The 26277-nt window shown below is 31.9% G+C and overlaps 4 protein-coding genes across 4 annotated transcripts; 1 reads left to right on the top strand and 3 right to left on the bottom strand.

The window, feature by feature from the left end:
• Nucleotides 1-3275: 3275 nt before the first annotated feature.
• Nucleotides 3276-6914, bottom strand: LOC124835883 (cinnamoyl-CoA reductase 1-like). The gene is made up of 6 exons (XM_047310912.2): nucleotides 6741-6914; nucleotides 6502-6671; nucleotides 5106-5291; nucleotides 4749-4914; nucleotides 4382-4568; nucleotides 3276-3588 (listed from the first exon to the last, which is right to left on the bottom strand). Exons 1-6 carry the CDS (start codon nucleotides 6850-6852, stop codon nucleotides 3450-3452), a joined length of 960 nt encoding a protein of 319 aa, XP_047166868.1. The 5' UTR covers nucleotides 6853-6914; the 3' UTR covers nucleotides 3276-3449.
• Nucleotides 6915-8686: 1772 nt separating this feature from the next.
• LOC124835884 (uncharacterized) lies at nucleotides 8687-11206 on the bottom strand. Its single transcript, XM_088101409.1, has 3 exons — nucleotides 10138-11206; nucleotides 10026-10041; nucleotides 8687-9375 (listed from the first exon to the last, which is right to left on the bottom strand). Exons 1-3 carry the CDS (start codon nucleotides 10584-10586, stop codon nucleotides 9208-9210), a joined length of 633 nt encoding a protein of 210 aa, XP_087957535.1. The 5' UTR covers nucleotides 10587-11206; the 3' UTR covers nucleotides 8687-9207.
• Nucleotides 11207-16083: 4877 nt separating this feature from the next.
• Nucleotides 16084-18479, top strand: LOC124835862 (uncharacterized). The gene is made up of 5 exons (XM_088101408.1): nucleotides 16084-16371; nucleotides 17541-17603; nucleotides 17783-17845; nucleotides 17937-17969; nucleotides 18087-18479. Exons 1-5 carry the CDS (start codon nucleotides 16111-16113, stop codon nucleotides 18243-18245), a joined length of 579 nt encoding a protein of 192 aa, XP_087957534.1. The 5' UTR covers nucleotides 16084-16110; the 3' UTR covers nucleotides 18246-18479.
• Nucleotides 18480-23272: 4793 nt separating this feature from the next.
• Nucleotides 23273-24101, bottom strand: LOC124835863 (ethylene-responsive transcription factor ERF084-like). Its single transcript, XM_047310873.2, has one exon. It carries the CDS (start codon nucleotides 24040-24042, stop codon nucleotides 23452-23454), a length of 591 nt encoding a protein of 196 aa, XP_047166829.1. The 5' UTR covers nucleotides 24043-24101; the 3' UTR covers nucleotides 23273-23451.
• Nucleotides 24102-26277: the final 2176 nt, after the last annotated feature.

Here is a 26277-nt window from a genome sequence, read left to right as displayed (position 1 = left end):
AATTTATACAAGTTGAAGAAACGAGACTTTCGACGAAAAATAATACAAAAAGTCTCAACGAGTGATAAGAAGGCAGAAAAGAAACCACATAGGAAAGAGAATGACACTCACCTCAAGGAGCTGCTAAGGGGGCACGATTTCACCACTATTGTGCTCCTAATGCACCCAAGACAAAGATACTTGAAAAAGCTCTAAGTGTCGAGTTGCTCGCCCCTTTGAAGAAGAAGTTCACCCCTCAAAATGATAACGTCAATAAGCATACATGTACTATAAGAATATGGGACACACAACGGAGGAATGCACCACCAATCATGAGAAAATAGATAAGTTGGTCCGAGTAAGCCACCTCAAGAAATGCATAAAAAACGAGCGAGAGGAGAGAAGCCCACCTTGCAGGTGTACTCTTCAGAGAAGTATTTGCCGCAGTTTGAGAACCGAGTATCGTAGAGAACCTTCCGATACACATATGTTGAATGTCTTCTAGGTCAATGGGCCTTGCTTTGAACATAGGTGAAGCGCCTTCATGGTTCAACACCTAGGTTGAATGTCTTCTAGGCTGATGAACTTTGTTTAGCACATAGGATAAACAACACAAGGTTAAAAGTCTTCTAGATTGATAGGCCTTCTTTAGCCCATATACTAGATGCCTTTATTGTTTAAAACAAGTTGAACATTTAGGCATATGAGCCTTGTTTAGTATATAGACTAAATGTCTTTATGACTCAATGATGAACGTTTGACAAGTATACCAATCGTTATTGTAGTAACAAAATATCGTCCTCTAGGATTGAATGAGTGGAGTACAAGATTATTAATTCACATAATTTTGAGCAACAAAAAATATCAAGTGAAATGATGAACATAAACAAGTGATGGAAATTCAAATAATATAAATAATGTTAGAGAATTGATTTCATACGTTTTCATATAAATTTCTCCCTTTCCAATTGATGTGTGAATTGTAATTATCCACTTGAGTTTATTAATTCCTTAGATAGGCAAACTTATCTATTGAGTTCTAACCCCCAATCCCTTAGGTCAGTTACAAAATTCAATAAAATCATGAAGAACAATTATTATCTCAATTGCAAACTAATTAGCTATGTCCAATTTTCCAATTGTGACAACATCTAATTTGTTATATTTCTAATAGCAAACAATCCCCAATTTCCCAATTGTGAAAATGCTCATAGAATAGACATTAGAACATAAATAAAACACTGAGATAATTAAAATTAACAAAGCATCAATTGAAAAGGTTCAAAATTATAATCCAAAGTATTACATCAATCCTCTAACAAAAAGGAAAATTAATTATGCATAATGTAAAATTCCAAAGAAAAACTAAAAGAAGAAGAAGAAGTGTAGAGTCGTTCCGTGCTTTCTTGATTTCCCCTCTTTCTCCCAATTGTTACATTTAAATTGTTATCTCCCTCACTTTTCCTCTAATTCCCTCTTTTTATGGGAGTGGTTACCCTCTTCTAGTAACTGTCTTTCATTTCTCTATTTTTTTAATCTCTTTAAATCCACATAATGAGATGTTAGTAACTGCTCTAAACAATTTCACTGCTCATGGAAAAATCCACAATCTGCTTGTGCTCTTCTCTGGTTTGCATTCTATTTCTCTCAAGACAAATCCACATGCTGTGTAAATTTTCATAGCTCAATTGTGAAACTCTCCAGTTTCAACTCTGCATTTTGGAGACAGTTCCACACATTGTGAAAATGTTCACAGCTAAGTTATGAAACTCTCTAGTTTTAACTCTGCATCTTGGACATCAATTCTTCCAAAGTTGTGATTTTAACACTAAGAAACACTTATCTACAAGAAAAACACAAAACTCAAATGTATGATTCGAAACAAAGATAATTCACAATGAAATCATTTAATTAATGCAATTATATATGCAAATGGCCTAAACTAAGATATGAATGCAATCACATTTTATTCACCCAACACATAGATTGATTGTCTTTTAGGCTAATGAGCCTGCTTTAGTACATAGGCTAAATGTATTTAAGGTTCAAAACATAGGTGGAATGTCTTCTAGATCCGCTAACATTGTTTAACACATAGGTCGAACATATTCACGATTCAACACAAAGTTAAGCTTATCTAAGGCGGATGAGCTTTGTTTACCTTGTAGACTAAATGTTTTTATGGTTCAACTTATAGATTAAACATAGTTTAGGTCAAAGGACAATGTTTAACACATATGCTAAATATCTTAATCGTTCATCATATAGATCCAACATCTTCTTGACCAATGAACCATTTTTGACACATAGATTGAACGTCTTCTAGGTCGATGGGCTTTGCTTAGAATATAGAGTAAACACCTTCTTGATTCAACACATTTGTTGTTTTTAGTTGCTAGAATAAGTGCATCATTGTCTATTTTAGTTTCATTTTCTGTTTTGGATTTGTTGTTTTTATAGGTTAAAAAACATTGCTTTCATTTTGAGATTAATTGTAGTATTCTTGATTGAAATAATTTGCTGTTGAGTTCTTGCTTCACTAACCAGTTTTTATTATAATAATTAGTGTTGTTGATCTAGTCAGTTTGGCTAACCCTTTTTGCTGAGTTGGTGAGTGTTAATGATTCCTTTTTATGATTCTAACTCTCGTCAAGGAGGAATGCTCCGACTCGCATTTAGGAAGAAGATGAATGAAGAAAATCATCCAAGAAACCGAAGACCAAACAACCAACACAAAGCAAAGAAAACAGAAATCAATAAGAACGGGAGGAAGGTTTTCGGAACGAGGGTTTCAAAAACTAGATTTTGGGAAGAAATAGTTTTGAAAAAACGAAATTTTCAAACCCGCGCTACTACCACTACAAATCCTAATTCCACGTCATAAAAAATTAATTGAAAAACAATTACATCTGGATCAATGTTTTGACACGTCACAGTGTAAAAAACAATGGTAAAAAACATGGTCAACATATCATTTTCCTTTTTATTTTCTATTAGTCTTTTTTTAAAAGATAAAAAAAGTATGTAAAGAAACAACTTTATATATAACATGTAATTTCAATTTGAGTGAGATTCCAAATTATATTAATCATTTACAACATATCGTGTGCTATAAAAATAAAAAGAAAAAATATATAAAAGTGAGGAAAAGTCATATATAAATCTTACTATCTATTACATCTGCGTAAATGCAATTGACAAGTCTATCTGTCCAATGTCCAAATCAAAATAATTTACAGTACCATTTTTCATTAGCTCATCAAAATATCCTTTTAAAATAAAACTGTGAAAGTTGCTGAACACAGAAAACAAACGATACTTATAATAGTGTTTGGCCATAAATTTTATATTTTGTTCATTTCACCTTTTCAAATATTAAAACTGATAGTTCCTCAGACTTGTCTCAGAAACTTGTGCAGTACAGTGATAATCCATAGCAATGGATATATAAAAAGAAAGAAAAGTGAAAATTATTCGAATTGCAGGAGTCCAGCCTCTCGATAGCTCTCAACAGAATCAATGAGTGTTTCCTCGAGCGACCTGTATTTCCAACCCAACCTTTCTAGTTTCTCTGAGCTGAACCTTAAGTAATCATCTAGCTCAGTGAAGCTGCCGGCAATGAAGCTTGTAGTTAAGCATGTAACAAAAAACTAGTACATGAAAACAGTTTTCTATCCTCTTACAATCACAATCCCCTAACCTAGGTAGTGAATTCTCCAAAACATGCACTACTTTCATTAATTGTTTGGAAATTTGGATTGATTTTCCTAACAATTTTTCTACAACAAGACTGCAAGTCCTCCAATTTTTTCAGGATAAAGTTGCAAACCTATAATAGTTGCAACATTACTAAAAATATTTCTCTGTCTTTCTCATTGCTCAAAACAATTTGACAGTATAAGTATTTATACTCACGACAACTGGCTTAACAAAGTAACCTACTTTACATGTACTCCTTAGTAATTAATGACTTTTTTTCAGTTGACGAATGTAAGCAAAACAACACAATCACTCTAGTGGGTGAGATTCTTGTAGGCATACTAAAGAAACAAACATCCATTTTGGATTCCATAAAAATTTAATCCAGTATCAGATCCTCTGATATAAATGTTCTGTTGCTACTATTTATCCTTTAGTTTTCTCTCAAAAATAAATCCCCCGTTTATATCTTGCATATCTCATGTTTGAATATTAGTTAAATGATTTGTGGGTACCAATAAAATAAGAAATTATCAATAATAAATTAATAATTCAGGTCAAACACAAGAATCAGCAGCCTGGATCAGAATAATAAGATTTCAATACAGGTACATCAAATCCAAAATAAGGGTGTTTAGGTTGATAATTGGCTTATTACTACAACTTTCCTTTGAATTATAAATCAAGAGAAAGTGAATCTTACTTGGAAGGGTACTTGTAGCTTGGATATATACTCTTCAGTTTCTCTACCAAATCCCGTGTCTTGATGGTGTGTGCAGTGCATATGTATCTCCGTTCTGCCTCAGGCTTCTCGTACACCAAAAGTATTGCATCAACTAAATCCCGTACATCGACTATCCAACGGGTCTTATTTTCAAATGAGTCACCACCTTAAATTTCAGACAAACCAGAAAAAAAAAGACCAATAACATGATTCTCTGTTATTGGACACGTTACACACATATCGGATCTCCAACATATGATTTGAACTAACATTGCACAGTAAGTGAATTGATGTAGTATAACGATAATTTGACAAGGCAATAATTTGACAAGGCAATAGTAGGCACCTTTCAAAAGTTTGGGGAGAACCAAGCTACTTGCATTGACAGTGGTTGACTGCAAAATTGGCCCCCACACAATGGAAGGGCAAATGCTTACCACATCAAGGCCAGTTCTTTTTCCAAAGTCCAGGGCCTGCTCCTCTGCCTCTGTCTTTGAATAACAGTACCAGTTCTATATCATACGTGAGATATTAGTTACATTACCATAACCATTCTCGATGACTGAAACTTGACATATTTTGCAACTTAACCAAAATAAAACAGTCTACTGCATACCCCAATCAAAGACAATGCTACTACCATCATAGAATAAAACGAATGACAAATCCACATCATCAGCACACTTGTAATAAGTTTACAGACCTGAGTTTTTTTGCAGTAATCTTTATCAGACCAATAGGACTCATCAATCACTTTATCTTTAGGCATATTTGGGCCAATGCTAATAGCAGATATCGATGACACATAGACAACTCGTTGTACTTTAGTTTCAAGACAAGCATGAAGTACGTTAATGGTTCCTTGCACAGCAGGTTCAATCACTTCTACCTGAAGAATCAATTGTCTGATACTATCAGCAATCAAAAGAGAAAAGTTATGGTTTCAATTATACGCCTTACATTATCCTAAATCATTATGAAGAAAATCAACCGAGATGTAATCCCAACCCAAGGATTGAAATCAGATAAGATCATGAACATGATATTAACTCCATGATAAAGCCTTCAATTTAAAGTGTTTTGGAAGATATTTCTACTCCCTTTGATCGAAACACACACACACACACATGTTTTCCATTTGTATTAGACAATAGCGTATTATTTAGAAGTTTAGTATTAAAATATATCAATTATTATATTTTAATACACTGTATAAATGAATATGAAAGTAACATGCCTATTTGCTAAACATTAAGATATTTTATTAGTTAGCTTAGACTAGCAGTAGTTTATTTTTTTGAAAATATTTTATGTTTATCAAGAGTTGAAAAAGAAAACATGAAACAAAAAGTATAGAATATTTTCATTTTACTATCGAAATAAACCAAATACATATAACATTATTTAAAAGTAAGTATATTAGATTATATTGGTATCAAACAATTTATCTTCATAGTGCTAGTAATTATAAAATTGAATTACATAAAAAAAAATTGTGTAGGTATCAAACAATTTATCTTCATAGTGCTAGTAATTATAAAATTGAATTACATAAAAAAAAATTGTGTATATATCTATAGAAAGAGTGTATTTTGTCAATTAATATTTTATACGATTCTAACTACATGATATTTAATTTTATTCACCTATATATAGAGATTTCATATAAAATATTTTACAATAAATTTTATTAAAGTTTCATATAAAGATATTTTATATTAAATTTTTTTTCTCATATCATACTTCTTCCTATCTTGTTGATTTTTTTTTCAAATGTTCACATACTTTATATATAATATCCTGAATTTTATATGTTATAAAACCAAATTATAAACATGAAAACTATTTTTTCTTAAAAGAAATATGGATTTGGATTAACATCCACAGGAATCCTATAAAATTCAGGATATTATATATTTATTCCCAATTAATCCGTTGATCTTGAATCCTTTCAACAATTTCACATGCATAAACAAAATCCTCAACCAGTTGATGTGTTGCGAGGACGAAAGCAAAATGAGAGCCACATAAAATATTGAAAACAACACGTTTGCATAAAAAAAACAATGGACGTTGACGAATGAGATGATTAGGCTTGCCTGAGGGTTGGGAACAACTGTTGAGGGTACAGGACTTGCGACATGAAAAACAGCAGTGCATCCAGCAATTGCTGAGAGGATAGATTCGTAATTCAAGAGATCTGCCTTGAAGAGTGTGAGGTTTTCAAAAGCTCCCTCCAGTTTCTTCAAGTGCTCATATTTCTCACTACCTGCTCATAACTGCTTCTCAAACTTCACTCCAATCCAAACAATTAGAAATCAAGTAAAACGTAACGCACCGGGTTGTCTCACTGTTCCATGGACATTGTAACCTTTGGAGAGAAGAAGCTGAACAAGCCATGACGCCACGAATCCTCCAGCACCAGTCACGCACACCATCTTTGCTGCCATCGATTTCTTCACCTTCTCCGACGTTCTAATTTCGTCCCCTTTTTTTTTTGCTGTTTTATGTTTATCTTAAGATTATGATACTTTCGAACCGGTTGTTATTGATGGAAAGCGACACGTCAATGCAATTTTTTTGTCTTCTTGCGTATCATATTCAGATCAGGTCCATATCCGTAGCCCATTAGGTTCGACTTGTCTGGACTGATTTCGTAGGCCTGGCCCAAATTTCTTAACGAATATATATTTTATGATTCGGTGTAGTATATGTAGTTATACTGAAATTCATCTATTTTACCTTTAATACATTTTATAAATTTCTAATAATGAATAATAATCTTAAATAAAAGTAGCAAATAACATAATATATTATTATAGTCAAATTTATCTTATTATTATTCAACTCTCAATATGAATATTGATTAAATCGAAAAATAATAAAATAGTTTAATAACCTATTCTTCTAGTGTAATTTACTAGATGTTGATTTGAGCATAAAAAATAAAACACGCTAAGCCCTTCAGAGATAAATAAAACATTGGATGTTACTCCCTCCACCACCACAACTTGCTTCCTCCACCACTCCATTCCCCTTTTACCCCTTTCTTTATTTTTTAATTCCTATTTTATCCTTATTAAAATTTTAGGGTTAATATTATTTAAAATCTCACGTACATTCATTCTCTTTATCATTCTTCCCTCTTACTCTTTATTATTTTTCCCAGGTTGTCTCTTACGTTTCACTATCTCTAGGTCGTCTCTCATGTTCCACTTCTTCTTCTCTTTTATAGAATTGTAACGTGAGAGTGTGGTGGACTTTGTGTTTAGTAAGATTGAAAGTGGGGAAAGCAATTCATCTTCAGCAGTGACTGTGGTGGTGCTTTAAGGTGTTGGTTCAAAGGCGTGAGAGGGCGTGAAGGTGCGTAATAAAACCCTAAAATATAAACCGTATAATCTTTAAACGGATGTTGACATCCGTTTTCCCCTGTTGACATCCGTTTTTCCTTAAACGGATGTTGACATCCGTTTTCCCTTAAACGGATGTTGATTTAAATAATATAATTTATATTTTTTGATATATTATTTTTTAATATATTTTGATGTATTTTAATAATGTATTTTTGAGGATCTTTATTCTTATTAATATATATTTAGATTTTTTTTATTTTACACGTTATATATAGTTAGGGTTTTTGTATATATATACTTTTATATATGACTTTTTGTATTCTTTAATAATTTTATAATTATATAAAAAGTTATTTATTAATTTAATTATAAAAGTAAATAATTAGGATTAAAAAGGAAAAAGGTTATTTTTGTAATTATAAAAGGTTAGTTTTGTAATTCAAAAAATATGTAATAGAATTGGGGAGGTGGAGGGAGAAAATGTGGTGGTGGAGGGAGTAACACCCTAAAACATTTTATATAATCTTGTTTGGGTCAAGCCCTTCAGTGATAAAAATGTAAAGATACGAAACTCGGCTCCAACACCTTGGACTCTTAACTGCATTTTTAAGTTTAAATAGATAGTACATAATGGAATAGAGAATAATGGGGTGAACCAAAACTGTTTTACTAATTTATATTGGTAAAAAAAATAATAAAATATAAAAAAGTAAATCATCATCTATTATATTTTATTATTCCACTCCATTCAAGATGCATTTGATGTAACTAATTTTTTAAATTATAGAATAATTATTCTGTCATTGTAAATTTAACTTATTATGGTTAATAAAAAAAATAATGTGAAAATTAAAAAGTTATAACTCACTTCATCACAATTCATTCAATAGAGTTCTAAATCGCTCTCTGGTGGTCATCACCAATGTAAACATAAGGAGACAAATCCAAAACGGATGAGATCGAGATAGTAAAGGCCTCCAAACGGGTTACATCTCAGAAAATGTAATAATGTTTCAAAGTTATGAAATTGCAAGTAAATAGAGACAAGTTGTGAGTGGTTTTAGCTTAAATTCACCCAAAGGGTCTAGGTTATGATAGGTGATTTTGAGTAGTGTGCACAAGATTATAGGTCCAAAGTTTATTGCCACTATTGTACAAAACAAAAATCCACCCAAGGCCGGTATAAAATAATTGAAGGAGCTGATCAGAATATTAATCTCCTCGTACACAAAAACTGGAATAACAAATTGCATCAGTAATTGATGTGAGGATTGTAGTTGTAAAAACCAGACCTGAAAGCCAGTGATTCAGCCACTTGAGCAGTTTGGTTCATACCTGATTGACCCCAATAAAAATGCACAACCCAGCCGACTTTTCATCGTGCGGCTGGTTTTCTTTCCAATATGTTCATGTTGGGGTTTCTTTCATCTAATCTGCCACCAGATATGCAACCTAAGTTGCCATACTAGTTCGAGATCTATAGCTATGATCAGGATTATCACGAAGACCCAGCTTAGAGATAACAAAGCAATAGGAATCCCAATCAGTTCTTCTGAGGTATTTCAGTAATCTTTTTCTCATCTGAACCATTGCTACCAATCCTTTACGAGAATGAACATCCTAAAGCACCATGGAATTAATAGAGTCAGAAAAGAGTAAATATATATGCTACTCTACATTTACATCGGATTAAATGGACCTTTTATTAAAATGACAGGGTCACATTGCATAGGATAAATCTGATTAGTTACGTTCACAAAGTAAATATGAACTGGTTATAAAGGGTAATAATAACTTCCATAATATATAGCATAGGCTGGTCAACTGACATAAAGAACAGCAAGATGAAACAAAAAACACAATGAGAGTACAGTCACCAATCCAAAATCCTGTCTACGGCCATATCCAAGATTTTATTAAGAAAAGTTATAACAACGTTCAGTATATTTGACATGCTCTAGAAATCAAATGAAGCTAAAATCAAATCGTCCCCCATGTTAAACAACTGAATATAAAAAAAAAATGGCAGGGAACCTAGCTAATCTCAGTCTTAAATCATCTGCTACTGAAATTATAATGCTCAAGGCCAGACAAACTAGAGTTAAATCACTTGCTAGTAAAAAATTATAATGCAAATCAAAGTTCTAAGTAAATAACAGAACAACCAACTAATGTCTTCAATGAATGGTGTGTTTTCCCTTGTAACAGTACTATAAGATTATATGGCTCTCTCATCGCATAGTAGAGTGTAATAAAATAAAAGTACTGACACTTTTCAAGAATCTGCTCCTTCCTAATAAAGAAAACATTCAATTAATCATATAGTTGGAATAAAATTTTAAATCAGTTTTTTTAAAATTAAAAAAAAAAAATCTTACATTCTATGAACACAGAACACTAACAAAAGAAATTGGAGGAGCCTGCGACACCGGGGTTTGGGCAACAGACAAGTTCCGCAGGCTCCCGAAAATGGATTCCATGCTGGGGGAGGACGATTCTCCCGATCTGGGGGGATTCCCCTGCACGGTCTGGCGCTGGTAGATTTGCTGGAACGAGAATTGCTGTTGCTGCTGCGACGGGTCGCCCGGCGGAGGTGGACCGGTCTTGGCGCCGAACTCGCTGAGGTTTTTTAGGATCTCGTTTGCGAAGGGTGGTTGGGAGCGAGGGTTTGAGGAAGGTGAAGAGGGTTGTTTGAGACTTTCCTTGACATCTATGAAAAGGGAAGAGAAGGGAGAGTTGGAGTCGGAGTTAGAATCGGAATTCGAAGTAGAGAAGAAGAGGGTGCGAGAGCTGGTTGCCCTCCGACGATTGAGACGGAGAAGAAGGGCCATGGCAGAAGAGTGCACTGGAGAGGGTTCGTTAGGGTTTTAGTATATGCTAATGACTCTGTGATTATGTTTTTTCTTGCAGGTTTCGAATGGTCTGATGGAGATTCGAAGGAGATTGGAGGTGATGCGAGGAAGACGAATATGGTGATATCCGCAGCGGTGGGTTTGTTCGCAGGTCTGACATGGTTTATGGCGGTTCGGGCACGAAGGTGGCGTGCTGGGAGTGTGGTTGACGAGAGGTTGATAGTGTATCGATGGAGATGAAGGCGGCTTTTGGTGGCTGACCCGTGAGGAAGACGAACTCCTGAGGAAGAAGAATTTCTAGCGGTGGCGGTGGATGATCCACCCGTGGAGGGAGATTGGCAGCTCCATTTGGCCCAGTTTTGCTTCAAAATAAAAAAAAAAAAAAAAAAAAAAAACATAACAAAACAAAATAAAGGATGGCTTCGGCCTCGAATCCAGTACATAGAAAACAAAACATATAAGAGAGTTCCTCCCTAAACCACTTCCTCCACCACCCCCATTCTCAATTGTCCTTCAATGGTTAAAAAATATCAAAGACCTTAATGGAAATTTGAGATCCTTTGGATCTTCAACGAATATCAACATCTTTTAAAGTCAAACGTATCTTTCATATGTATTTTGGCCTTCTCATTTTCTTCAATCATTTCATACAACAACATATCATTGTACAACACATATAACATATCAGTAGCAAATAAAATAGAAGCAACGACGCAACACAATGGAAGCAATGAAATAATAGAGGGAGGAAATATAAGTGAGAAGAATAAAAGAGAAAAAGAAGAGTAAGAAGAATAGAGTGAAAAGAGAGGCTCTTTGTGGAGGTGTAGGGCATGCTAGCCGCGACAATGGAAAAAAAGGAAGAGAATAGGATTAGGGTTTTATATTAAATAAGATAAAAGTAAAAAAAAAGTTACTTAAGATTAGTTTTGAAATAAAAAAAAACGTTGGGAAGGTGTAGGCTAAAAACCGTGGTGGTGGAGGGAGTAACTCCCAAAATATAAATGAAAACATTAAGAAGGTTTTGGGCCTTGAGCTCATTTGATTTCTCTGCCAGGGGAGTTACTCCCTCCACCAACACACATTGCTTCCTGCACCTCTCCATTCCTTTTGTACCCTTTAATAATATTTAAACGGATGTGAATATACGTTGGATTCTTAAATGAATTTCAACATCCGTACACGAATATTGACATCATTGAAAGACAAACGGATGTCAATATCCGTTTAAAAATATATATGCCAAAGCTTCCTCCTCCACCTCCTCTAATTGTCCAAAATAGGTCTTTCCTCGTGGCTTCCCTATTAAGGATTTAGCCATTTGCATCAACCAGTTTTGCATCAAGAACATTATCAGCTCCAAGACCATACTTTCTCACCATGGATCCATATGCACCTCTTGTGACCTCCAACACCTAGGCTTGTGCAGAGGATTATCTATTGATATAGAGTAGTGTAGAGAGTGTATTCTTCGGCACAAAATACATTGTGTTTGAAATGTTTAATTAATTAGACTAGTTTTGTATAAACAACAAAAACGAGTGCACATGTTTGATAGAAAAATAAGGCGAAACTATATGTATATTGGTATGAAAGTTTATTTCAATTCATTATTTTTTGCCACTAGTAGTCATTGCAGCTAAATCAACAGTAGCAACAAACCTGTTGAAGAGCGAAGTTCAACGACCGCAATAGAAGAGCGAAGTCGCAGTGGCAACGGAGATTCAACGGCGGAGCCAACACCAGCACGTCAATATGAGGCTATCACGATGCGACGAAACAGACCGCGCAACTACACTACAGTGGTTGTATCCTTCTAGCCCAAATGCTCTTTATCTGAGTGTTGCTCCCTCCACCACCACCAAATGCTCTCTGCACCACTCCATACCTAATTTACCCTTGCTATAAAATGGATGTCAACATGATGTTGACATCTGTTTACATATTTTATATTTTAGTTTATTGTTTTTATTTTAAAAAAGAAAACCTTAAAGGATGTAGTACATCCATTTTAATAATTTTATAAAAAGTATTTAAATAATTTATTAAATAATAATACATAAAATAAATTAATTATTATTATTTTATTAAATAAAATAAAATTAATTTATATATAATTACAAATAAATTTAAAAAAAACTAAATAATATTTATATGTTAATTTAAAATACAATAAATTAATAAACTAAAAACTGAAAAAAAACCTCAACGGACGTCCGAAGATTTATAAAAAATATTTAAATACTTATTTAAATAATACCACATAAATTAAATTAATAATAATTATTTTATTTAATAAAATAAATATTAATTATATGTAATTAAGTAATAAATTTAAAAAGTTAAATAATATTTATATATTTATTTAAAAATATAAATTAATAAATTAAAAACATTAAAAAAAACCTCAAAGGATTTTGCTACATCGATGTGGCGTAATTTATAAAAAATATTTAAATAGTTATTTAAATAATAATAAATAAATTAAATTAATAATAATTATTTTATTAAATAAAATAAAATTAATCTATATATTATTACGTAATAAATTTTTAAAAAATTAAATAATATTTATATATTAATTTAAAATACAATAAATTAATAAACTAAAAACTAAAAAAAAACCAACGCATGTGGTCACATCTAACGGATGTGACATTAACGAATGTGACACATTTATTTAAGTAGATTTATAAAAAATATTTAAATAATAATAAATAAATAAATAATAAGAATTATTTTATTAAATAAAATAAACATAATTTGTATATAATTACGTAATAAATTTAAAAAAATTAAAAAATATTTATTAATTAATTTAAAATACAATAAATTAATAAACTAAAAACTAAAAAAATTCTCAATAGATGTGGTCACATCCATTGAAGAATATTTTTTTCAATGAATGTCGACGTTGAAGAATATTCGTTGGAAAAAAAAAGTGGGAGTGTAGGATATTTTAAAATATAAAGAATAGTTTTGGAATTTTAAAAAATTGTGATAGTGTAGGGAGTAATGTGGGATGACCTAGGAAGTAACTGCCTCTATATTTTATTTTACCTTTATTTTTTTATTTAGTTCGATTATTAGGTTGTTTTTATTTTATTTTTTGTACATATCTTAACCCGAGCCCTCTATTATCTTGTTTGTTTGTTGTTCTTTAACACACTCACTCTGTTGTAATAAAAATAATCATAAAAATAAATAAATAAATAAATAAAATAATAATAATAAATAAGACGAAATTACAAAAATCACAAAAAAAAATATAAAAATAAAAAAGGATAAAATTACAAAATCACAAAAAAATAATTTGAGTTTCTAGCAATGTATTTTTTCTTCAATCATATGAATTAAGTTAAAAATCATAAAAAATACAAAACCTCAAAAATCACACAAAAATAATTTTATCTTCAATTTGTATTTTGTATCTAACTCTTGTTTTTGTTGCGATACTTTATTTTTTATAAAAAATCATAAAATTTCTAAAAACAAAAATATCAATTTGTTTTACAAATGGCAATCTAAGCAAGAACTACCTAATCCTTGATCCTCTATACATAAAAAATGAAGATACATAGCAAGGTGAATCCTTGTCACGTTCAACTGTTATTGACTGCTCGATCATGTACTATCTTGGTAGAATTCGATCTTAGACCAACCCTCGGCGATATAGTGCTCGATTTGTACTAGGATTTTTTATAGTGTTAGCGAATCGATATTATTGGGTTGAGTTGTCTCTTATGAACGGTCGTTCTTATACGAGTGCTCAATATCGTTTTTGTGCTAAGTTATTAGTGTTCGGCTTAAGCCAATAGTGTTTGGTCTAAGCCAATATTGTTCGACCCCTTGTTTGGATCTTACTCTTTAAATGACCATTCGGTCATGTTCACATATGGGGAGTGTTTTCCCGTCTGTTCCTGTTCATAGGTTAGTTTTATATTTTTCGTTTGATCGTACTAAGAGTTGTGTTAGTGACGTTCGGTTTTTCTTCTATGAATGAATATTGGTATTTAAATATTGTTATCATTATTTGACTATGATGGATTGAGATAATTGTATTGATCTACTTTGTATGGGAAATTGTATTGGTATTTCAATAAGGCATATGTTTCAAGTAATGTGGAAGAGAATTCCAAGGAGGAATGTCTCAGTGAAAAGTGTATCAAAGTGGTATTTTAGTATGAATATGGATACTGAAATTCACGGAGTTCATCTTGATATTCTGAGATTACCAATTCTCAAGTAGAGATGAGTAAGACATTGTGTGAGAATGACAGGAGGTTCTAGCGCACAGGTTCTTAGGTGAGTTATAATGGACTAACCTCGGGGAGGCAACGAATGGTTTCCAGCTACTACACCACCCGAGTGCATGAACGGCCTCAAGCTACATATTCATACAATCCGGATGGTCAAGTCAAGTGTTCGGTTTATGCATGAAGTATAGTGTTCGGTCGTGTATGTTTATCTGTATTTGTATTGGTTGTATTTGGATGAAATGTATGTATGATTGCACCATTAAATTACATTAATTTACCCTTATTTCCTGTTTTGTCCATGTTCCTCTTCGGTTTTCCCTATTGCGATGATCACCTATTGGGTGTGAGCAGAGGACGTGGAGTGTTCGTTGGAGCAGGAGTTGGAAGGCGAGAATCCTGTGGTTTAAAATATAATTCGGTCATATTATTGTTTTAATTTTTGGGTTGGACCGTTCGGTTAAATTTGTAATCACGAATTACCGATCGGTTAAGTTTATGGTTTTGGTTTGGTGTAGAACTTCTGTAAAGCTTTAAATTTTATGGTTATTTTAGGATAACTGTAATCTTATTATATATCTTTAACTGCCTTGTAATATTATTATATGATAACTCCTCAATATGGTTTATGCTATATATTTTAGGATGTTATATGAGTGAAAAGAATTTTTTTTTTATTATTTAAAATTATTTTAATTTGATGTAGAACTATTTTTATTAATTTAGTAATCAATAAAGTAATTAATCCTAAATTATTTCATGATATATTAATCTAATATAAAATTATCAACATAACTAATTACGGTGCTTTTATGTCTTTTCTTTTTTGAGAAAAATTAGAATATTGTTTTTTTAAATTTGTAATTTTCGCATTCATAATTGAAAACAATAGAAAATGGCATTTATTTTAATATCATTAATGAATAACTCAATTCTTGAATATAAAAGGTTGAGGAGTAAACACCAAATTACTCCAATAGAACTAATTTAACAATTATTTATTAAATTAAGAAAACTAATAAATAAATAGGAATAAAACAAAATCCTCCTAAAATAACTTGATTACTTTTATTATTAAATAAATTATTATCATTATGATTAATTAGTGCTAATTATGGTTTAAAAGGCCTAGGTTTGTCAACTCTGTGGACCAACCATGAACACTATATAAACCCATCCCTTCAGATTCTCCATTCACTCTCTTTCTTCCTTCATTCACTCCCTCTATCAACTCCTCCTCATCACCAATGTCCAAGCTCTACGACCAGTGGGTTTCCATGGCCATCGCCGACGACACCCTCGTCGCACACCAGCTCCTCCTTCTCCGGTGCCACCATCTCTCATCCGTCAATCCCTGGACCAGCCGTCAGCGCCGAACCACCAGGCTCCCCGTCGCCGCCGACCGTGCCAGTCCCACCACCCCCCTCACCTGGATCGCCGCCACCTCCCTTGACGGTTTCGAGGGTTCCACTCGCCCAATCGCACCAATGCGATCCTCAGAGCCTAAGGTGCATCTCCTCTTTCGCCTCCTTCTATGTTTCCGTTACTTTTACGGTTATTGCCGTGTCTCTCGCTTCTCACTCTCTTTTCTACTTTTCTCACTCCCAATCAAACAAAACAACCGCCATTCTCATCCTGTTTATATTTACAATTCTACCCCCACCCCTCAGATCGGTGCCTCCCTTCTCTGCCGGAAACGCCTTCAGTAAACTCCGTTCCCTTCTCCCGTTTTTCCGTCGCCATCAAAAGCGAAGGATCTTTTTGTCTTTTTCCCTTTTTCACTGTTTTTTTAACTATTATGTATTTTAGGTTATTAACAGGAAGAGGAAGTGGAATTTTTAAAATTATTTTTAATATCAAAAAATGGAATAATAAACACTATAGTTGCACGTGTCATAAATGTTTGTCTAAGCACTGGCTTAAATAATCAGGTCAGGGGTATATTCGTAATATCAAATCTTACACATCAGCCTTTTCTGGTAGCGTGTTCTATGGTGGTTTTGTGTTGCATAATTTATTAGTGGGTGTTAGTGCTCTGTGTGCTTCATGCAGAAGCACAGAGCCATAAATGATGAAAGTACAAAATCAAATCCACACAAAATTAAGTGCAATTAAATGCGTGTTTTTAATAATTATCATAATTAATTTAGACTTTTACTATTATATCTAAAATAAAAAATAATAATAATATATATATATATATATATGAGTAATTACTTACTCTTTTAGTTTTTAATATAAAATTATAATCTAACTGAAAGAATTAAATTTAATTCACCCAAGTGCTGATAAGTTCAATCAGACAGATCAAATTGAATGAATATTTTCCAAACTGTCAAAAACAAAAAACTAAAAGGCGTTGTTAATTTGATTATAAAATATAACCTTTATTTGTAATAATAATACAGCAGTAGTTAATTGGCATCATATTAAGCAAAAAGCAAAATTAGTTTAGTTTATAGTCAAATTCTTTCATCCGTGGTTTCTTTGAAAAGTTTTGAAATTAAGTAATGTGACACATACAAATTTGAAATTATACATACATCTAATTTTCAGCTTCATCTGGTTATTAATGTTTTCCATCTATAGATCAAATTATCAAGTTCTTTGAGTGCCCACATGTTTGCATAAGAGTTTGTTTTACTGTTTAAGCTCTTTTATGTTTGGTGTCTTGCAGACTTCGGATAAAACTGCAACTTTCGCTGATGAGACTGAAAGTTCTTCTTCAAAGAAGAAAAGAGTAAGTATAAACTTTACTAATCATCAATAGAAGGAGTCTTATATATATATATAGTAACAATGAGTAAAAAAATGAAACATTTCTCCTTGTTTGTGTATGAGATTTTGAGGTTGTGTTGTGTTGCATCTCTCAAACATACATGCTTTATTTTAATCTTTTAAATTTGTACCTTGATTCAGACTCTCTCTCACCTACGAAGGCTGGAACAAGAGAAGAAAGACGAAGGGAAGAATTTAAGAGACGTAAGATGGACTTGTATTAATTAATGTTTACACATGTATATAGAGACAGACATCTTTCTGATTGTTTGTTTTTCATTGAAATTTTAAACAGGAGCTAGAAGCCACATATCTCAAATATGATAAAGAATAGCAGAAGGCGAAAGGTTAAAGAAAACAAAGGCAAACTTTCTTGTTCTTTATCCCTCTTTTAAGAGCTATTGTTTTCATCAAATGAAGTTTTTGACAACTTGGTTCATTACAGAAGGAGTTGTGGTCTCGGAAACAAGATCATATTGTTGAGAACGAATCACCTGCTTCCGACGACGGAAAGAGCGGTGGCCAGCAACCTCGAATATTCTTACCCGATCTGAATGAAGCTCCGGTGGAGTATTTCACGGAATTTATTGGCTTTAACCAATAGGGAGTATTCGTGAAATTTATGGTCTTATCCAAACATTCTTCTGGGCTATCTCTTCTTTCCACCTTCATTACATAGATATTTACTGAGAAGTAGCAGTTACTTGTTGTATACACATAAGATAGTTCATGGAATTTTGTTCTTGTACCAAGTTTGTTTACCTCTTATATCATTCTTATGAGTTATTGTTCATTTCAACTTCATACATTGCATTCTGTACATAATTAATCCACTTTCACAAATTCCAGATAACGTTGCATGTGATATTAGAGTATGTTGTGAGATTTATGATTATCCTTTTTATGATGTTTATTCCTGATATTTAGAGATTTTAAATTTTTAAGTATTCGTTGCTATTTGATTTCAAATTGAAATTATGTTTTAGTATTGAATAGATTGAATCTCACTGTCATGTTTTGAATGCTCAAGCGAATCTATTAGGATGTTAATGTGGATTGAATGCAATAAAAGTTATGTTGGAAAAACAATTTTTCATTATGCAAATTGATTATGAAAATCTAAATGTCTTTATCAAAATGAACTGTGAATAAAAGATTTAGATTGGATAACAATCCTCTTATATGAATTAAAATTACTGTTTTAATTTTATTATGTAAATAATGTATCCTAATTTTATTATGTAAATTATGTATCCTTAATTTAAAAATCAAGGAAGATGCTATATAAATACGGTTTCTAGCAATTAAGGATATTTATTATTTATTTGAAATGAAGCCGATCAATTTTGTTAGTTACCAAATTGATATGTATTTTAATTATCATTAATATAATATGATTAACCTATGTTCGTGTATCAGTGGATGTCGCAAACGAGAACATGAGTATATAATAATTATTTATATTTGAATCTGTACTTATGATTAGTTTTATCACTCAAAGTGTTAGACATGTGAATTATAATCTTTATTCCAGTATTTTTACATTTGTTTATTAAGTTTGTTTTAATCTTTAATAGGTTGAATTTATGAGCAAGTTCAATTTCACTTGGTTTGACTTTTCAAGCCGAAAAGTCTCTTGCTATCATTGGTGCTAGTAATAATGAAGAGAAATTCCATAACAGCTTCAGAAAGATCAAACAAACATAGTTTGATGTTTATGAAAATGAGCAAGTAAAATTAAGTTTATTTTTTCCAAAAAACTAATAATGTAAAAGAGATTGTGAAATTTATAGAAGAAACACTTCCAAACTGTTGACAAATTTCTTGTTAGAACATTGATGAGTATATTGACTACTATAAAATTTTATGATTCTCGTCCTATATAAGAACATTTGATCAAGATGACAAAGATCATAGCAAAACTCAAATATCTAAGAAAGAATGACAGTGGATGAAAGTTTTTCATTACAATTTATTTTGAATTCATTACCATTTTCTTGTTCATTTTAAATTAACTAAAACGCCATGAAAATGAGATGAAATGAGCATGACACAATATGTCATTACTAATGACTATGAATATGAATAGTTTTACTTAATTAGTAATCTGAAATAAGATCTTATCTTCTATGGGTTCTCATGAATTTAATACAATGTGTTGTTCCTCTCTAGAATAATTGAAACTAATTTATTTCCAGTTCAGATTGTTTTCATCAAGATGCTTATGAGATATATAAATGTCAGTATTAAATGATTTTGCCTCGACTTATTTTCAAATTGTATTGATTCACTGGTCATTTTTTCTTTTATAATTTTTTTTATCGTTGCAACATTGAAAATAAGTAATAATTGAAAAACAAATTAAAAGTAATAATAATAAAATATAAGTGATAGCAGTAAAAGAAAATTAAATAAAATATAAGCTATTTAAAGTAGTATGCAACTTATGAATTAGAATGTCCTAAAATAAGTTAAATTGAAAAAAAAAAGCTTTAAACAATTTTCGATCTCATAGATAAAGTTCTCTATTTGCTAAGTATACCCATCTAGTTTATAAGTTCAGTACTCTTTCATTTTCAGTGTACAAGCCTATAAAGAAAAGACCAAACATGTTTTATGGTATATATTATATCCCTTATGCAATACTATTCTCATTATTCAACTTAAACACAATTATTCCCTTAACTTACACCCTTGACATATATAGAAAAAAAGAAGTTAAACATAAATTAAACTAAATTACAACTTCTCAATTTAGGGTTAAGTATGTTTTTAGTCCCTTAACTATCACGCAATTTTGGGTTTAGTCTCTATTCGAAAGTTTTGTTCATTTTAGTCGTCGTAGTTTTGAAACTCATAAATAGTTCCTAATTTTAGATAGTGTTAACTTTTGTTTGACGTGACTAATGGCTAGCCCACGTCTGATGCTAGGTCTGAGTTTATTCTCTATCACGTTTTCTTTTTTTCATATTCATGAGATTAAGTCATTGGCACGTGAGGTTTATGAAATCAGATTAGCAATTAGGGTTCATAACTTACTTTTTTTCAACTGGGGAAAACTAGGTTTACTCCAACCATTGTATTACAACCATTGTTTACGAAACACACTCGAGGGATTCAATACGTTATTGTCTTCAATAAACTTATGGCAATTTTAAGAACTCAAAATGTTTGAGGCGAAATATAAGAACTAGCGGAAGTTTCAGATCTGGGGAGGGGGAGAGAATAAATTTTCCAGGAAAAGAAACAGAGAAAGAAAGAAAAAAGAAAGAGTATGAACAAGTTGTTGTTTTGGGTGGGGTTTTGAATGTTGAAAGGGATAAGAAATAAGAAGATGCAATGAGGATGGAGAAATAAAAAATGGAGGAAACCCGCGTATGAGTTAGAGAGGAAAAGAAAGAAGGAGTGAATTTGCTAAGACTTTGTTGTGTGTTTTTTTTTTCTAATGCTTTTGATAGGAGCTGGAAAGTTTGAGAGAAGAAACAAACGAACGACTAAGGGCGACGGGGAAGGAGCCGAACGGTTAAAAGCAGCAGGGACGACCGATTAGTCACATGTAGGGAGAGCAGCAGGGAACGATCGATCACATGCAGTGGGAGCAGCAGGGACAAATCGGTCACATGCAGGGGGAGCAGCAGGGAACGATCGGTCACATGCAAGAGGAACAACAGGGAACGAGCGGTCAAATGAAGTGGGAGCATAAGGTGAATGTCGAACGGTTGAGGGAGAGGGTGAATCTGATTTCTAAAATGAAAAAACCAACGTGACAGAGAGTAAAAAGGGAACCTGACATCAGACGTGTGGGGTGACCATTAGCCACATCAAACAAAAGTTAACACCATCCAAAATTAGAAACTATTTATAACAGTTTCAAAGCTACGAGGACTAAAGTGAACAAAACTTTCGAATAGGAACTAAACCCAAAATCGCGTGATAGTTAAAGGACTAAAAACTTATTTAACCCCAATTTATTTCCCACACTTATCACACAACACAAATCCTTATAATTTGTTTATCATGGTTTATAAGATAATTTCTAATTTAAATATTTCTTTATTAATAAGTTGGGTCAAGAAAAAATAAATAAAAAAAATTAAATCAAATGAGTATGTCAATGAAAAATTTAAAGAAAAAAGAACTTTGGAAAAGATCACCAATTTTGGTAACTTTTAACCGTTTTTTTGGATAATTTATTTCAAAATTTATCTATTGAAGAAAGTACAAATTTCTTCAAAGGTGAAAAACGTCACACCAATTTGTTTATTTTTTCTTTCCTTATAACTTAAGCTTTGATACCACTTTTTAAAATTGCATAATACAAAAATAATTTCTTCAAATAAAAATACATCAAAAAATAAAATCACAACATAAATTTAGTGATTTGAGATCTCAAAAGCTTAGATAGATGAATATTCAACAAAGTATTATACAATTTTTTTGTTTACAAAAGTTACAAATTTTCTAGTAAAATTTATAAGCCCTCTAATTATACACAATTAAACAAGTTACAAAACAACTCTTTGTTTTTATAATCTCTTTATACTATTCCTTGATACAAGTGGACGAGACTTTGATGAAGACTCATTTTAAAAGAAAAAAATGTAATTTTATATTTTAAAATTTACATCCACAAACATCTAATAATATTATGTATTGTTTAATATAAAAGTTTTATAAAAAAATTATAAAATCATTATATATAAATACTATTTTAAATACTAATAATTTTAAATTTACAGAATAAAATACAACTTAATGAATATAATAGTTAATTAATTGTTATTCAATAATTTTGTTATAATATTGAATGTAATATAATTAAGTACAAAATCCAATATCAATTTAAACCGAACAACAAACAGTATGTTACATATGTAAATTAAAAGATATTTTATCAAGAAAAAAATCTAAGCCAAAAAAAAATCTAAATGGCTTCAAGAAAGATTTTTTATTTTTGGTAAGAATATATATATATTTTAACATTTATATATATATATTCTATTTCTTTTTCTGTAAGAATATCTTTAATTTTTTTTCTAAAGCTTAAAGAACTTATAAAATCATAAGAGTCTTCACTTTTTCTTTTGCCTATCTTCATTTCTTTTCTTTCATAAACCATAGATACCACGACATTTCCAAAAATATTGATTTAATTTGTTATATTTTTTGGAAAAAAAAGAAGAAAAAAAGGTGGCTACGTAGTTGTGTGTTGTTGTGGTAGACTGGCACCATATTTCTTGAATCTTCCTTCGATCTGACCTCAAGAAGTTTCTCTCTTCTGCAACTGCCACTGCCATTCACATCTCCAGGAATAGAACTCTCACTTGTACTCTTCTTTTTGCGACAAAATAGCAGATCTCCATCATTTCACATCCACTATATAAAGTACAATTATTATCACTTTAAAAAACTCAAACATTATAATAATAATAATAGTAATATGCAAACATCATCGTACACCCAACATCACACACCTTTTCTTCCAACCAAACCAGAACCAGAATATGATCATCCAAACCCAAAAAATCCTTGCATTCAAATAGAAAAAAATTACGCTTTTCATAAAAGGGTTAGACAATCATTAGTTTCTATAATAAGACATTCAAATCTGTGTAATAAAGATTGCGTGTATATAGCTAAGTCAGTTTAGATTCTTTTCCAACATTCATTCCTTAAAAAACAAAGTTCTTCTCATTCAACTGCATGTTTGCAACTGCATAATTGTTCAGCAGTTTCAGCCAACATTGATTACACAAAACAGAGAAACGAAAGAACGAGATTTGTACAACACAACCATTCAATTATTTAACCTAAATAACCATTCTACTGTTCCTCACATCCAGCTTCAAATTCACGTCTACGTTCAGATTCTCGCCACCGCCATCGTTTCTTCGAACTTGAGGTACACCGCTGAACAATTGTTCCACAGAGGAACACTTCCTGGCGTTATTCCGGGCAGCTTTCGGCTTCACAACACCACCTTCCGACGACGGAGAAAGAGGCAGCACCGAGGGTATCTTGAAGTTGGTCCTCGCCTTCGCGCCTCTAAGTCTTCTCGCCGCCGCGTCGTACGCACGCGCCGCTTCCTCCGCCGTGTCGAACGTCCCCAGCCAGTGGCGGCACCGCCCGATCCGGTCGCGTATCTCCGCCGACCACCTCCCCCACGGTCTCTTCCTCACTCCTCGGTAACTCTTGTTCACCGACACCCCAGCCGTTTTCTTCGGCGTCTCTGGAACATGCAACGTCGACGACGTTCCGAAAAGGACGTGTTCTCCAACAACCGCGGCAATCCCTTCGAGCCCCGTTTCGTGCGACGACACCGTTTCGGGCTTCGGAAGCAAAACGTTAGCGGCGGTGGCGGTGGCGGTGGTTGGCGCGTGTAAGTAGATTTCGTCGTTCATTGTCACAAGTATGAATGAAAGTTAGACTTTTTGGATCAAAGGTGGTCGTGGCCCCTACAGATGGGAAGGAGATATTTATATCGTGTTGAAGAAAATTAGTCGAAAAAATATTAAAAATGTAAACTTTATTAAATTTAAACAAACAGAAAAAAAGAAATTAGAGAAAATATTAGATAGATATTGGTGTGAAATCTGAAAAGACTGTAATCCCTCGTATCTACATGTTTGTCTTTCCTAGGCTGGCTGTAGGCTGTACTGTTGTAGGGATACACACCCTTTCAGAAGGTCCCTTAACACAACACACCTAATATAGCACGGGCCCCTTCATCCCTTTTTTATTCTTTACATTTTCACGTTTTCAAAATCAACTTGAATATATATAAATGAATAAATTTGAATGAATATATGATGAGAAAAACAGCATGTTATGTTGTATCAGAAAGAAAGAACTGAAAACACATGGTTGAAGATGAGATGAGATCTCCTTGTAAAAGAACGATGACAGTATTTACATGAGAATGAGAAAGAGAGATGAGTGGAAGAGCGTCACAGTGTCGTCAAGGAAAAGATTGTTTGACTGCAAAATTGCAAAACATGATTGACTGTACAAATCCTTTCTTTTTTATCAGTTTTATCAGTTCATCGAAATAACCACAGGGGAAACCAGAATCACCTCAGCAACCATTACCCTCATAACTTCAAACTTTCCATAATTTTTAACTTTCCTCCTGCTCATTAATTCAAACTTTGTCATAATTATTCTTCTTCTGGTACACTTTTCGTTGGCCTTATTTACATTATATTATGCAGGAAAAGGAATGAATAAAGTATAATAATAGCTTTACAAAAAAATGTTGAAAAACAGCATGCACGACACGATGCAAGGGAGGATGATGAGATTTTGCACTATGATCTGTGCATGATGTCATGAAGATGTCTTTCAAAGGTCAAGAAGCAATTATGCATAGGTGATGGAATAGATGGGAAGATGCAGATGATGCATTGCAAACAATTAATGCACCAAGATTTCGGATTTGATTTCCACTTTCATTTCAGATTCAGATTACCATTCATCATGCCTTTTCTTTGTTAAATTCAAATACCCTTCGCAAGATATCTTTTTTTATTATCTTTCTTCATATCTTAGTTGCATTTATGTGTAATGATGCATGCAGAATGCTACCCTAATTAGTCACATGCATAAAGCTTCCTAGTTCTATATATATATATATATATATATATATATATATATATATATATATATATATATATAGTGTTTATGAGATTTAACATAGGAAAAATAAAGAATGCACTGAGTTTTTCTTAACTTTAATGAAATATTTATAGAGGTTTTTATTTTATTTTATTCTTTTACTTTTATATAACAATGAATGTAAATTTTTAAATTAGGTGTAGAGAAAATATAAAAGGAAAGAAAAATTATTATTGTCTTCAAATTTAAAAATAATAATTAAATAATTTTTTCTTAAAAATGTGACACTTAAAAGGAACAAAGAATATTGTATGGATTGGACTGAGTTTAAGTTCAAGGATTCGATCTCATTTCTATCCATATTTTCTTTTGGTAATGTGAGAAATATATAAACTAGGTGATTCTAGTTAAATAAAAAACAGCAATGTTCTTAATTTGTATGAAAAGGTAAGAAAGAAAATAAATAATTAAGATGATCAATGATTATATTAACATTTATTCTAATAACTTTTTACGAACTAGTTTGCCAACTCATGGATATCCCTAATTGAGGAGAAGATAATTCCAACAAATTAAAATTAATAATTTTTTAATCGTTATAATGAAACTTTAATATAATTCATGCATGTACTAAATGATAAAATTATTAAGAGTCGATCATAGAAGTATATCTCGGATACTTTTTAAAAAGATCATTGTAATATTTATGAAAAAATAAATGTGTTTTTGATCTTTTATATTTTTAATAAAGTGAGATTAACAGTTTTTTATTTTAATTTAAAAAATATTTTTTTAACTTTAGAAATACGATAAATCCGTAAATAAACAAGATCTGCTTATCTTGTATATTTCTATTCCCGTTTGTAGTCAACGGTGTAGTCAAATTAGGCTAAACTGGAGAGAAAAATAAATCTGCAATCAGAAAATGATTTTTAAATTTCATTTTTTTGCTCTGAATTCTTTTAATAGATTAACGTGGTACTTTTAGTGCGAGGACATTCTGAAAAAACGGAAGAATAACC

Source organism: Vigna umbellata, chromosome 11 (assembly GCF_029865625.1).
Source record: "Vigna umbellata cultivar VRB3 chromosome 11, Vumbellata_1.0, whole genome shotgun sequence".
NCBI lineage: Eukaryota > Viridiplantae > Streptophyta > Magnoliopsida > Fabales > Fabaceae > Vigna > Vigna umbellata.
Note: the sequence above shows the minus strand (reverse complement) of the source record. Positions and strands in the feature narration are given on the sequence as shown.

Coding starts and splice junctions, on each gene's coding strand:
- LOC124835883 (XM_047310912.2), bottom strand. CDS start 6,852: ATGGCAGCAAAGATGGTGTGCGTGACTGGTGCTGGAGGATTCGTGGCG. Junction 4,569..4,748: donor TCTCCCCAAACTTTTGAAAG/GTGCCTACTATT, acceptor CTGAAATTTAAG/GTGGTGACTCATTTGAAAAT. Junction 3,589..4,381: donor AGCTACAAGTACCCTTCCAA/GTAAGATTCACT, acceptor CATTGCCGGCAG/CTTCACTGAGCTAGATGATT.
- LOC124835862 (XM_088101408.1), top strand. CDS start 16,111: ATGTCCAAGCTCTACGACCAGTGGGTTTCCATGGCCATCGCCGACGAC. Junction 16,372..17,540: donor TGCGATCCTCAGAGCCTAAG/GTGCATCTCCTC, acceptor GGTGTCTTGCAG/ACTTCGGATAAAACTGCAAC. Junction 17,846..17,936: donor AAGGGAAGAATTTAAGAGAC/GTAAGATGGACT, acceptor AATTTTAAACAG/GAGCTAGAAGCCACATATCT.
- LOC124835884 (XM_088101409.1), bottom strand. CDS start 10,586: ATGGCCCTTCTTCTCCGTCTCAATCGTCGGAGGGCAACCAGCTCTCGC.
- LOC124835863 (XM_047310873.2), bottom strand. CDS start 24,042: ATGAACGACGAAATCTACTTACACGCGCCAACCACCGCCACCGCCACC.